Raw genomic sequence first — 14,825 nt, 5'->3', positions numbered from 1 at the left:
CCTTCCAATAAATGGGATTTTGGGACAGTGATTTCTAATAATACTCAATAGGATGTTACTATAGCAACTATATGATGTGATGAATAATCTCATGGGCTCAGATCCAAAACGCTGGGAGCTAAGATGGGTCTGAGCACAGTTTAGGACTGCCTGTGAACTTTGGTCGTGCGGGTGCTGCGCCAAAGTGGTTGGACTTGGGAAGAAGATAAAAGGTGCTTCTCTGATTCTGAAGGGAGCCTCAGCCTGTTAGGTGTGGCTGGTGCGGGGTAGGGAAAATTAAGGCCACCCTGCAGCGTCCCCCTGCATGGGCCACATTGAAGATGCTTCCACGAGGGACCCTGATGCACAGCATTTCCCTTTGATATTCAAAGTTTGCTGTAAATCAGATCTGACATTTAGCTTCAGGTCAAATTAAATTGATATGACCTGGAATGATTTTTATTGGTTTGTTTTTGTGTTTCACTTTTAAAAAAAACCCTAAATCTGTTGCAGCTCAGTTCCAAGCAGAATTGCTTCCCTTTAATTTTCTCTCTTGCCAAACTCCATCTGAAGTGCTAATGTACAAGAGGCAAAATTGGGCTATCAGCAGTGGTGCCAGAAAAAGACATCTGGAAGGCCCCCTCCCAGGGCAGAGCTGGAGTTCATTCCCTGCTAAGGCCCATCCAGATGTGCTGTAATGGAGAGATGAGATAGGGGCATGCCCTGTGCTCCCTATTCTGCTCCTCTGCCCTTTTCCATCAAGAAATACACCTTGACATGTAGCCTAATTTTATATCCTGACTTCAAGCCATTGGTCTTTTTCCTCCCATCCTCTAAGACTGTGACTAATTCTCTCCCTTCACTTATACTGGTACCTTGAGAGTATTTATAGACTGTGATCCCGCGCTCCCCCTCCCTTCCCCCTTCCATACAATATAAATGTATCTTTGTTATTCCTCCTCCAGACTGGTCCCAGGTGTCCTGCCCTCCAGTACTTACACCACCAGCATCTTCAGTAGTTTCTCTGCGTCTTTCTGTGCTTTTTCTAAATGAAGAAAACAAACCACAAAAATACCTGGCTCCTGGTTTATCTGTGCCAGAAGACAAGCTACAGATAAACAGTGGGAATCTCTTCGCCCTGCCCTGCCCATCCATGTATGGGACCTTCTTTGTTTTACACTGCAGGGTTAGTCCATGAGCTCTTATTTCTTCTGCTGTCTGTTCCTGGGCTGCCTCTCGCCTCCTTTCGTGTCTTGCCTGGGTACTTTGTCATGCTTAGTCTGCAGCACTGCATGCACCCTTGCACTCTGGGCTTCTGCCCAGGGAAAATATGCTGCATCCCTGAGCATGGTGTCATCTGCTGGTGCTTTTACACTACCCTGTCTGAAGTTTTTAATGCAATGAATGATTAGTCGGTATCTGAAGAATACCAGCACGTGAAGAACTCACTTCAGGATATCTTAGTGCCTTAATTCCCTTGTTAACACTTTGTCCATTTGACTGATTTCCTGTTATGAGTTGATTACCAGAGAGGACTGAATGCCAAAAATATAAGAGAAAGTTAAATTTCCTACACTTGTTGCTTTTCCTTTGCTTCCTAACACCAAGCCAAGAAGGCTATTATATTATTTTTTTATTATTATTTTTTTTAAGCACAACCTAATACTTAATCTTAGCTAGTAGTCATGTTCTTCCAAATACCTTCTGGCTCACTCACTGTAGTAGACTCTCAAAATGGGCTTTTCTGGGAGGACATATTGCTTCACTTGCCCTGAAGTTTTCTGGATGTTCCCTTCTATCTCTTTGAAAACACATCAGAAAAACTGCTTGCCATATTTGTTTTTTCTCTTTAGACATCTTTATTATTTTGGCACAAACCTGTAGGTGAATCAGCAATATGTGCAGGGAAGTCCTGTCCAGAACTTGATCTAGAAGCTGCTTTCTTCTCAGATGAAGCACTCTACCTGGTGTATCTGCTGGGGTGGAAAGGTCCTTGTTCATGATCGTAGCTGCAAGTCTGACTGTCATGTAGCTGTCCTCCAAAAGTAGTTCATGCTAGAGCCTAAAGCAGGAGAGCTGCTGTGGAGGTCATGTATTTATCCTGTCTCTCCAAGCAGGAGCACCTCTACTGATAGCGTTCGAAAGTTACTTGTGTAACTGGTCTTAAAAACCTTTGGTATTTAGGACCTGAAACTGCATAGGAAACTATTTCAGTGCTCTCTGCCTCTTCTAAGGTCAGGATGGCAGCAAAGTCAGAGATTTTCAGGTTTGGTGTCTTAGATGTTTCACTAAGGGAAGGGACATTTTTTGGAGGAAAACTGACTTCCCTGTAATGGAAAAGCTAAGTTCTCATTGTAGCTTTTAATAGAAACCTTCTAGCAGATGTGGGTGAGGCAGTGGTGTGCAATAACCACTTCACAAGAACAGCTTCAGCAGCACCGTTGGCACATGGATGGGAGATTGGGCAGAGGAGGGGGAGCTCCCGCCTTCCACTGCAGCTTCCACAGTTACCTGGAAGCTGCCCCTTCCCATGCAGAGACTCTAGGAAAGCTGCACAAGGCATCATGATCTGGGTAATTATCCCCAGCTTTTCACTCGCGAAGCCAAACACCAGGCTGTGCTGCTGAACACAGAGAGAAGTGCCTGTCAGAGAGGTTGGTCCTGGCGCTGCTATCAAGCTGCTGCCCCCCTCCTGCTTTAATAACACACAGTAATTCCAGCAAATGGTGGGTTTGAATTAAGGTTGCTCTGCCACAACCTCAAAAGCTTTCTGCAGTGCAGCCTCTGCTGTCTTTAAATCTGCAGAAAACTGTGATTTAGCCACCAACTCTGACTGCGGGGAGCTAAGTCCCCTTGCAGACAGCAGAGGCGTGACTTTGCCTTGGCTTTCCTCTGCTCTTCCAGAAAAATGTTCGGCAGCTGTCTGCCCTAAAGCAAAGCAATTGCCCCTATCCCTGCCCCACTGGCTGCAGCAGGACAGAAGAGGGCCGGAGCCAAAGATACCCGTGTCTGAGGTTCCCTTATCCCAGGAAACAGTGGGTGAGTCTGTAGCGCTGCCCGTGGGGCTGCCTGCATGGTGTGCAGGTATAGAGTGGAGAGGAGCTGCTCCTCTCCCCTCAATTTGGGGGTATCCAGGGGTGAGGACCTTGCGGGTGACATCCAAGGTGTCTGTGAAAGGTGCTCAAAGACAAGCCAGCCTGTTGACCAGGCCCCAGCTCACCACAGAGGTCCCATATCACCCCTCCAAACCTTCATGCTTTGCAAATGGAAAGAGATAGCTGCTGAGTAAGGAAGGAGCAGGAGCTTCTCCTGGGTTTTCAGGGCGATAACCTGTGCTCCTTGAAATCTTAATTATGCCTCTACTCAGAGTACAGACTTCAGAGTTGCTGGCTGGTCTCGTGGGTGGGCAAATATTTTTGGTGTCACGTATTCACAGTCAGGAGATGGAGGGGTTTGTAGTTGTATTGGTTCTTCACTAAAGTAGAATGACAGGTGGGATAAGTCTAAAAACGTCCTTCGGGGAAGTGAGATGTCTGGGGAGGATTTTTTCTGTCTCTGCTTGGAGTAAACTCATCTTTTACAGGAGAAGAGACATAGTGGCAGGTAAATAAAGGAGAGACCTTGAAGGCAAGGACATTTCTAACATTAGTTATAGCACATATGGCCCGATCCTCCTTAAGCAGAAGCTGGAGCCAGCGGGTTGATGCTGATTTATGACTGCAGTGGCTCTGCCCCACATTCTGCACTACTTTGAGAGGTTTAACTTTTAATATACTTTTGAAAACTTTTTGATTGACTTTCAGATGCACCCTTAGTGCTCCCACCTTCTAGAAATAGAGAGAAATCACTTTACATGCAAAGAAAGTACATTAGTGCTTGGGTTGGAGCCTGCTGCCTCACCTGCCTCAGCAGAACCTCCCAGCTGCTCTATTTTTTTTAAATTATTTTTTTTCTAAAATCTTTTTTGATGCTGCTCATATTTCCTCACTCCTCCTTGATGTTACATATTCTGGATCCTACTCTACCCTACCCTACAGGGTCTTTTCTCCTGATGTTTCTATTGCTGCCAATAAAGGTAGACACCAGGAGCCAGCATATGCTGGTCCTCTGGTCTTTCTGGCACAGGTCATGTTGCAATGGGAAAATGCTGGGTGAAAAGGGAGTTAGATGGAGATTTTTGAACTCTGTCTCTGCCTGTATCAGCCGTACGCCACTGTATCCTCTCTGACCTAGATTTCCCTGCTGTCCCTTGGGCATTAGATTTGATCCTGATTTGTGGCCAGTAATGCCTTGTCTTCAGACACTGTTTGTTGGCTCCCAGGGTCTCGTACTTCCTTCCCTAGTGACAGTTTTATGCAGGTGTAACTCTAGTGTCTTTGGTGGAGTCACTCCTGATTTACTCCAGCCCTCAGTGCCTGACAGCTGGTTTTCTCCCTGAATTACCATGCCTGACACATTGCTGTAGGTGTTATGCATTGTCACAAAATTAATTTTCCTCTCGAGAGCCCTCAGTGATTCCAGCTGAACTTCACTGCAATTGTTGCTTTGTCTCCCTGGAAGATTCATGCCACTGGGGTAGCTTCAACCCTGGGGGATGGGGAGCCAAGCCCAAGTGCAAGGCGACCCTTTCTTCCTTTTTTTCTCATTTTTTAACAGCTGGATTTCAATGAGATGTGGTCAGATGGCATAGAGAAAACTCAGCAGTTCCTCCAGATGTGTATCAGACTCTCATTCAAAGACTCATATTTCACCAGAAGCCCTTCTCCAGTGCTGGCTTTTACCTCCCTGCTGATGAGCCCCCTCTTCCCTGGTGTGGAAGAACCTGAAGCTGTAGGGCAATGACTTCTGTCCCAGGTTTATCGCAGCATCAAAAGTGGCTGGCACTGGCATTTTTCTCTTTTCCAGGCTAAGTTTGAATCTGCAGCTGCATGGCTATGGATTGTCTTAATAGCAATCATGTGAAGCTAAATTTAAAAGTAATGGAGATGCAGCAAAGGTGAGGCTGGATCTGCAGGAGGTGGCTGTGGCAGAGCCCTGGGATGGAGGCTGGGGAGGGGAAGAGGGTGTTTCTGCAGGGGGTATTGAAAGACAAGCTAGTTTGAGTTTGGAGAGTGACTGACTGCTTTGTAGCAGTCTGGGGGTAAAAACAGTGAACAGCTGAATTTCCTAAATCATGTTTGAAATGTGATATAGGTATTTTAGAATTTATTGATGAATGAGACTTAGCCAAACACATCCAGATTTTATGAGATACTTTGGTATCTGGTGTTCTAAGGGGAGTTGAGCCCCATTTTAAGTCACTGAAAAGCGTGATTTAGGTGCTAATTCACTTAGCACTTGGAGTATTTTTGCCGTGGGACTTGCTGGAGTTTGATCATTCCAGGGGCAATGTGACTACAGTGAAATAAGAATGAATTATTCTCATAAACAGGGTTTAATTATCCCTAGCAAAGTGCATTTGATAGCACTTAAGCCAGTACCATAGTGTCGCTGAACCCTACTGCAGAGTCATGTTACTCCTATCGTGAAAACCTGCTTTTTTCCTGCACCAGATTTTGTTAAAACTTACTAGAAGATATTTGTATCCTTTTTTGATAATTTTGAAAATCTGCAGCTGCACTCCTAGCAGGAGCATTTGCAACTTTACACACATTTTAAACAGTTTTTGTGCTCCTCTCAGGACTTTTTTTTCAGCATTCATGATTTTTTATGCTGTCTGGAGCACTGGGGAGGGCTGTCACGGACCTTATACCAGGGTTTTACTGCCAGGTCAAATTGGAGCTGAGACCATTTATTGAAGCTGAAAGCCTGGAGGGCATGTGGGGGTGGGAACTGCTGAATCATTTACTGTGGGTTCACTTTGCACACTGGCTGGTTGGCTTTGGGGGACCTGCTGAGCATCCCCTGTCAGATGCTGTGAGCTCTGTGGATGTCCATGGGAGCTGAGGATATTCAGCATCATCAAACCAAGCTCCACTCCTCTGCTTGATTTGGCTTGGTCTGGGGTGTACTGCGACACCCACAGTGCCTACTCAGCAGCAGCAAAAAGGTGGACCCCGGTATCTTGTCGTAGCGGTGCTGGCAGGGAGACAATAGCTGTTGTGGTGCAGAGCCCGTGACAAAAAGAAAAGATGCTGTTAATAGCCTGCTGGGATGATGGTGCTAGCAGCGCAGTGCGTCCTGCGTTCCCCAGAGTGGATCTGTCTTAATCTTATTAAACGCTCATCAGTGTTTCCTAAACATCCCTCCCGCAGATGGGGCTGTAGCACTCAGCAGCTGAGCCAGGACCTGATCCGTGCCTGCCCAGTTTTTGGAAGAAACTAGAAGTCGGCTGGGCAACAGGAGAAACCCCCAGGCAGGGTCTTGGGAAGCCACATGGAAGAACCATGCTTTGGTGTAACATGATGGTGACCTGACACCAGCTGCTGGGGGGATTGTCTCAACCAGGCAGCCCCCAAACTGAAGCTTCCAAAAGTGTTAGGGCCTTCAGAGGTTGGAGCCTGAAAGCAATTTGTCTCCCCTCTCCAGCCTCTGTGCTTATGAGGAGGTGGTGAGTTGATAAAGGATGCTCATCCTCAGCCACCAAGGTTTTTGGGGCCTTGGATCCCTGCGGACCCCATATATTTAGCACATAGAGGACTGACATGGGGGAGCCCTGGAACTGGAAGCTGCAATGCCTGCTTACAATAGACAGCTAAAGCACTGAGACTGGAGGCTGTACTAACTCATATCCTCTGCAAATTGACCGGGAGGAGGGGTTTTACATGCATCAAAGCATATCATTAACTTGTTTGACTTTAGGCCTTGCTTTCCATCTCAGGTGAGATGAATCAGAAGTCGCTCCAATGAAGTCAGTAGGGTAACTGCTGTGTAAACAGAATTAAACCTGTTTTTTCCACCCTGTCCTTTTGCCCTCCTACCTGTGCAGGAGACAACACCTGCCTCTGTATGGCAGTGTTTCCTCTGGCTTCTGCAAGATCTCAAGGGGAAGGATGAATAACTTGCACAGCTGATGCCCTGACTCACTCCTGTCCCCAGAAGCTAAGGCATAGAGCTGTCAGCTGCTCTGAGACAGCAGGAAGCAGCCACCTTGCTGCTCTGAGTTTCCCCAACACGTTGGGGACCCATGCAGAGAACCAGAGGGAAATAATAATAGAATAGGAGCATGTATCCTTCCAACACATCCAGTTTTCTTATAGCATCTATTGGGTAAATGAATCCCAGAATTACTTTTGGAGTGTGGCCATTCATCTTTGCAAATGCTGTGACTTGACGAGTTATATTTTTCCTGCAGTCAGGAGGAAAAGAAGTTGCTAACCTGTAAAGTGGGTTTGCAAATCCTGAGCTAAAACAAAGAGCACCATCTCCTGGCAGCTGGGAATAGCTGGCACTACTGCCAGGCATGCACGCCTAGTTGCAGATCTCTTGCAAGCAGCTTGCTGCTCTCTGCATCTAACCTATAGCATCTGGACGTGGGGTAGCGCAGGGCTGATAGCTGGCTCTGGCTATCGAGAAAGGCTAATTCAGGGGAGACCAAGAGCTGATTTAGTGGTGTTATCCACAGCACGGTGATGGCTGCACTTGGCATGAGGGGTCTCAGTCATCAGGGTTTCATGCTCTACTTGAGTTGGCACACAAGTGCTCAAGTACTTTTGATTTTGCAATGGATATTGAAGTGTCTTGGGTTAGAAAGTTCATGGAGAAGGGTCTTGCAAAAGGCATGGGCATGGCTCCCAAGTGGTACACTCATCCCTGGGGGTAGCCAGCATACTTCGAAACATTGTGTGATTTGGCATGGGGCTGAGAGATGCCTCTGCCACTCGTGCAAGCTGCCATTGCTGCTGCTGGGAGGGATGCTAGCAAAGGACATTTGGAAATCCGTGGGGCTTTGCTGAGGTTTGAATTGGACTTGAAATCAAGCAGAGAGGAAGAAACAGCTTGGTCTGGATCTAAGAAGACAGGGTGTGCTTTGAATTTGGAGATAGACTTGGGACTGCTGGTCCATGTGGGAACTGTAAAGAGATGTGGAAAAGTGATAGAAACACTGAACATCTGTATAAAGATGTATATGACTACAAGTTATAAAGTTGTATCTGACTAGAGATGAGAACATAGTAAGGCAGTATAATGTGAGGTTTAAAAAGGAGGGCAACTGAGTTGGGAAACTAAAAAGAAGCAATGAGACATCATGTATCAGGGTCAAAAAAATAGGAAATAAGAAAAAGAAATAAGAAAAACAAGAAAAGAAAGTATTTCCTTTTTTTCCTCCTTTTTAAGGATAAGTTAGGAATACAAAGATGCTGAGGTCAAGCACAGGCTTTTTGCTAGTGGCTGATGACAAAATTCTAAATTTGGTACAGAAAAGGCAGGACTGTTTAATAGCTACTTTTGTTGTGTATTTGGAAGAAAACAGGAAGATGTATCTACCTGATGGTCATGGATGAACAATAAAAGTGAAGGAGAGGCTGGAACATAAGCTGCTGATGTGGGGCTGGGAAACACGGTCTGTGCTGGTCATCAGAGAGGACCCTGAGCTGTGGTTTGATCTCCAGATGCAGTTGTTTAGGTGGTAGCAAGCTGTAGGCAATGGGACTCTCCTGCATCGCTGTCAGTTACAGTGGGACGCCATGATGGCTCCTTGGGTTTAGACAGTCTTGCTATGAAATCAGCCTTTCTAGGTGAGGTAGTAATTATAAAATAAAATGCTTGGCAAAGTGCTCAACCGCCTCCTTGAGCCTTTAAGACAATATAGGATATCTTTTTAAGAGCCAGGCTTTAGTCTGAGTGTTGAAAGAAAGTCACTACATATGCCTGAGCTCTGCAGTGCCTTTGGGAGTCTTGGATCAGAGCAGAGTTGCTGTGCTGGAAAATGCTTGTGACTCAGTTTTGGCCTTTTTATTAGCTAAAATCTCTGACACCTGAAGGGCCAAGGTACTGGGGAGTGACACGTGGCCTGAGAGACTCACTAGCATCACTTGGGGCCAGTCAGACAAGAGTACTCCCCTTGTTTATGGGACTTTGCTCGTTATTATCTCTAGTCCATAAATTATCGCAGGTCAGGGGCTGTCCAAACAGGACAAGGTGGACCTTGTCACCAGGAGGCTGTGATCTGCAAGGACACAGGAGAGAGCTGGGGAGACCCTGCTTCTGGGAGCTAGCAGCCCCGCAGCACTGGGGTGCGGTAACAACTCCTGAGGCTCAATATCCAAAGCAAAAGTCAGAGCTTGCTCACACTATTCTGCTTTTGTCTGAAAAGGTTGCTGAAACCTGGATTCGTCCAGTTGCAACCAAAGATTCTTCCTCTTCTCAGTGCAGCTCCAGGCTGTAAAAATAGCATAACTAAAGATTAGTTCCCCCCTCCTCTTCTGAAAAAATTAATAATTCTGAGGAATCACTGACACACAATAAATACTGAACCTCACGTTGCGGGGTTGCCAACAGTTCTGTAGAACTGAAATTTCATGTCCTTCTGTGTCGGTCGGTGCCATTGAAGGTCACCAGAGTTGCATGTGAAGATTAAGAAAGACAGGTTAACATGAAAGCTGGTTATTTTATTGAAAATTGAGTACAATATTCTGAAGTGATCAATTTTAAGAAGACTGAGCATACTCTAGTTTGGAAAAAAAAATCAGTTTTACTTAATTGAGCTCTTTTTCTTGTCTGTTATTCTCAGCTAACTTTGTTTCCTCTTCCAGTGTGCTGCAGCAGTTCAGCTTGCATTGATCCAAATTGGGCTTCAGCTGCCTTTCTTAAATTAAGAGTTACTCTGCATGGAACCAATGATTTCTAAATTATTTCCTGTGTCAATTGCTAAATAGCTCTAAATCCAGTGCTGTAGGAGAGGATTTCTGGAGCATTCACTTACTTATTCTGAGGAAACAAAACAGTCATTTTCAATTTTTTTTTTCTTTACAGTTGATGAAAACACATGTAACTTGCTGAGCATCTCAGCTGTGCTCAAATGATTGAATCAGACCCATTACTTCTTAGCTGGTCACAGGAAGTGAAATTATTTCCCGAGGGCTCATATTACAAGAAAGTATGACTGCTACTCTCAGGCACTGAATAGCTCTGCTTTACCTGAATTGGCAGGCAAGTTTTTGGGCACATTTGAAGGAAATCCAGATTAAAAAAAACAACCCTTTGTAACAAGGGCAAATTCAGATCTGATACTGCCATCCGTTACCAATGCTATTCAAGGCTTCTCCTTCCCACGGATATTGAACTAAATAAACTTAAAGTCAGAGAGGGCATTGCTTAATCACCAGGCTCTGAATACACTATTCTTCAGCAAAAATCTCAGCTATTATAGGTTTCCATGTCTTTAATAGCCAGCCTAATAGCTGATAGATTCACACTTCCTAAATAAGAGGCAGTTTTACCAATGGCTTTAAATCATTCCCTGTGGAAATAGACAGTTGTATTAAACCCTAGTAATTAGGCAATTTCAGCTGTCTTCAGTGCTTCTGACTCTGCAGTTGCCTTGAGAGTTGGGATCCCTCTATGTCCTGCTAATGTGAACCCTTTCTCTACTCACACATGCGCATAGACATGCTCACATACCCTTTAACTCTTTGTCTTCCTGCTGAATCCCAGTAAGAAAGGCATTTTCTGGTTTTGTCATTTGCAAAACCACTGCAGAAAAAAAAAAAGGTTTATGATCGACATTCAGTCCATTTAAAATCAGCTCTTGTGTTAACATCTGCTACAGCACTGGTTTTGAACTATTTGAAAATGTGAATCTGCAATGACCATTTCAGGGTTATTTTTTCTTTCTGCTGATAATGTAAAGAACAGGATTAGATTTTCCCAGGCCCTCTTTATCAGAGTGGCTGTCCTGCGAGCCCTCCTGGCTTGCTGTAACTGCTGCTATGAAGCACCTGACACAAATGCATTAGAAACCCTTTCACTGCTCTATTGATCAGCATTACTAAGTGCTGCAAATGCATCTGCATCTGGCTCACATATACTGTGGACAAAGCAGAAATGAAAGCTGCAAACAGCATCCATAAATATTGCTTTGATGGTGACTTCAATCTCCTCTATGTTTGTTCTCCCTCTTTATTAGCAATAGTGGGATATTTGTAGAAATGGATTTTTGCTCACTGATGGTGGTGTGACTGTATTTTTTATGAGCACCCAGAGCAGAAAGTATTGCACAGCCATCTTGAGCTGGTCCAAAGCCACTCAGAATCAATGGGACTTTTCTAGTGAATTCGGTGGGCTTTGGATCAGGCCCAGCAGGCACCGAGGAATCATCTAATGAAAGAGCAGCCCTGAAACCCCATGATTTAGACAGCCACTCACCCAGCACAAATAGTAAATTACAAACAGCAGATACTGGCAGCAACAGGCATGAATAGTCTGTAGTCAGCAATTCACAGCCTGAAATATGTTGGCATAAACAATGCATCAGATAATTCCAGCTAACCAACACATTTGTGAAAATCTAAGCCTGTTTATGGATAATTTTCAAAAAGGCAAGTTCAGCAAGAAAAATATTTGCAAGAAAAAGAACCTATCCCTTTTTGCTTACTGATCATTTAGAAATATTTTTTGGGTATAAGCTGTCCTTGCAAGGCACTGGATGACCTCAGGTAGGACCTGATGTGGGTGCTGGGCAGCCCAGTTTAGCCCTTATTCTGCTTTGGTTTCACTGTGGTTTTCTGCTTAGGCTCCATTCTCACGTACCTTTGCTGATGAGACTGAGTCATTTGGAGCAGCGGGAATGAGAGCTGCCTGCAGAGTTACAAAAGGATCTTGCAGCCCAGAGTGAGCTGGTGGGAAAATGGAAGGTGAAATTTAGAGTAGGTAAATGTAAAGTTACATCGCTGGAGAGGAAAAAAAGGTCTCAAATTCACATGTGTAGGAAAAATCTCCACAGTGACCTCTGAAACAAGATCTTGGCTTGATCATAAATATTTCTATGAGAAGTTTTATGCAGTTCTCTGTAGCGGTGAGAAGAACAAACTAAAGGCTGGGAATGACTGGGAATGGTGATGATAATTTTCCAGCTGCTATCTACAGCAGCCCTTGCTCTGTGCTCTCGTATGGCAAAGGCAGCTGCCACAAATCCCTGGCCGTGGGCTCTCGGGGTGCAGGGATGGAGCTGCTGTCAGCATCATGTGTGCAGTAGCAGATTAGCGGTGAGGGCTGGCGGAGGAGCAGCAGCACCCAAAGTCAGTGAGGATGGACACACAGGAGCAGGTAGCATAGGTAGGCTGAAAAGCAAGGTGTGGCACTTTTGTGTTGCTTTTTCCCTATGATTTTTCCCTCCTTGTAAAAAAGGAGGAGCATGCTGTTCCCACCTGAAAGGCAGTCCAGGGAAGAGAAGTTGCTTGCAAGTCATCATAGCAGTGAGCAATGCAAAAATATGGTTAGGGAAATGGTCCTTCTGCCTTTGTGCAGGGCTTGGGTTGTGCATGTCAAATCCACTGAAGTTGTGCAGTACAGTAAAGCCTGCAGCTACACACTGAACATTGATAAGGGGAAAAAAATTGCTTCAGGGCTCACTAAATGAGCTGCACGTGCCTAATGCATGGAGAGCTGTGGGAAAAAATAGTTGCGATGGTATTTAGAGATGGTATCATTATGTATGTGCAAGGAGAAAGAAAATAACCAAATGCAAGTAGCTCAGGAGCTTTCACACTGACATTTCCCAGCTTTTGGCTTTGAAGCTGCAGCAATGTCCCTTTAATATTATTGTTAAGTTTACATTTTGTGTGGTAGCCCAGGACACGGCAAGTGTGGAGCAGAGGGAGGGTCTTGCAGGGTGATGAGCAGGGGTCGGAGAAAGCCGGCCAGCCTCTGCGATGCAGCGTGCATCAGTGCACAAGCAGTTAACAGGCTACCGCCTTCCTATAGGCACCAGCTCCTACAGACATTAGCTTTGTTCCTTTACTTTCCTGCTCCTTCAGGCCCCATAAAAATTTGTCCTCCCACCTCCCTCATGGGGGATCTTGCTGTTCCCGTCATCGAGCTGTGCTTTATATTAATGCTGCAAATAGAGAGTGACCATTGTTTGTAGTTTAATTAGCATCATCCCCAGGAACTTCAAGCATGACAGAGGGAATTAGAGGCGGTGTATGAAAATGATGCATGGGCGTGGGTAGAGGTTTAACCACTTTCATGCCGGCTTGCTTGGTAGGTGATGCACACAGGATACAGCTTTCTGGGCATGTGGAAATCACTAAATGAGGATGTTTAGTCTCTACCCTGGTGTTTCACAAATTTAGGGTGACTACTCTTAAAAGAGAAAATGAAATCTAAAGCTGCCTACCACTTTCCATCTTAATTTCTGTCCAGCAGAATTTTTTTCTTAATGAAAAGTTTCCTTAAGGTGAAACGCCTCCATTTCTCTGTATTAAGAAAAAAAAAAAATCTTTTTGCTCAGGATTATTTTTGTATTGGACATGAGATTTTTTATTTTTAAGGATATTGGATGGTGAGCCCCTGAGTCAGATTGTGAGGGAGGTTGTGGGCTTGCCATCACTGGACATTTTTATGCACAGGCTGGGCAAACATTGGCAGGGAACTCTTAGCAGCTATCAGGATTGTTACAGCTATTTTAAGGTAAAACAGCAGCTGGAGGCCTTGTCTGACAGATGTGCCATTATGTTACCCAAAGGTATAGTAAGAGACAGTCCCAAAGAGCCTGCAAACAAAGCCAAGCCTGGTGCACAAACCAAATCTAAAATTGACAGGGAGTGAGTAGGGCTTTGTGGAAAGATCGGTGCATTCACGCACTTGTCTCTTCACTGTGCATCATTTTCGTGTCTTTGCTTTAGGTGTCACAGCCTCGTCACACCTCTTTGACTATGGCTCCACGGCCAACGGCGGTGACAGCTCCTTCTACACCTCTCTGATCTCGGACGTCCACTACACCACCCCGCGGGACTCCACCTATTTCACAGGCATTTATCAGCAGGAAAATAGCCCCATTCCCTGCTCAGGCAGCACAGAGGGGTTTAATACGCTGGGGCATCCTGTTCAAGATATAACTGGGTTTGAGTCCCGTGGCTTGTTTAGCTCAGATTCGGGAATAGAGATGACTCCTGCAGAATCTACTGAAGTTGATAAAACCTTAGCAGATCCCATGAAAGTAGAAGCTTATAAATACATGGACATAAGTAGATCAGAAGAAATAAAATACCAAGAAAAACATGACCCCGACTCAGAAGATGAGAGCCCAGGCCTTATCGATAAGTACCGGGGAGTACCCACCAGGTCCAGCCACATTGCTGAACCTCAGCGGACGGCTTCAGAGAGCATGAAGGCAGCCAAAGAGCAAGACCCACTTGAAGACACAAGGTTTGGAGATCAGCACAGTTCTTCCGTGGTTACAGCCCCCGTCAAGATCACGCTCACTGAGATAGAAAGCACCGGGGAAGTTGCCAGCAAAGAGTCGAGCCCAACTCAGCCAGAGACCGGCTTGAAGCCAAGCCATGAGGTGGTACCAACAGTGACAGTGTCGGAGCCAGAAGATGACAGCCCAGGGTCTGTCACGCCACCGTCCTCTGGCACAGGTAATACCAGTGCATGGCACTGGGTTTTTTTGGTATTCAGAGTGGTTGCAATTGTGGGCCTGCATGTTGGAGAATTACTATGGGTTTGTGGGGTGGGTCTGAAGGGGTGTGAGCAGACATTCACCAGTCTCCATGCTGGAGGTGTTTCTGCTCTGCTCGGACACCACTTTGCATTGCCAAACCAAAGGGGGATGCGAACCCCGCTGCTCATCACTCACACACCGCTCAGGATGGGCTGTCCTTATAGAGGGGAAGACAGGACTGGGGATCCACTGAAATAAGTTGCCGAGAGCCGCTCAGGAGCATGGCTGGGGTTGGATC

General features: G+C 45.6%; 1 protein-coding gene across 1 annotated transcript in view; it reads left to right on the top strand.

The window, feature by feature from the left end:
- RTN1 (reticulon 1) overlaps positions 1-14,825 on the top strand; it is a 119,712-nt gene that overhangs the window by 51,876 nt on the left and 53,011 nt on the right. The window contains exon 2 of the mRNA XM_074868972.1: positions 13,767-14,504. Coding sequence (XP_074725073.1) covers positions 13,767-14,504 — 738 coding nt within the window. The remainder of the gene's footprint in view (positions 1-13,766; positions 14,505-14,825) is intronic.

The sequence above is a fragment of the Strix uralensis genome, chromosome 4 (assembly GCF_047716275.1).
Source record: "Strix uralensis isolate ZFMK-TIS-50842 chromosome 4, bStrUra1, whole genome shotgun sequence".
Taxonomy (NCBI): Eukaryota; Metazoa; Chordata; class Aves; order Strigiformes; family Strigidae; genus Strix; species Strix uralensis.
Note: the sequence above shows the minus strand (reverse complement) of the source record. Positions and strands in the feature narration are given on the sequence as shown.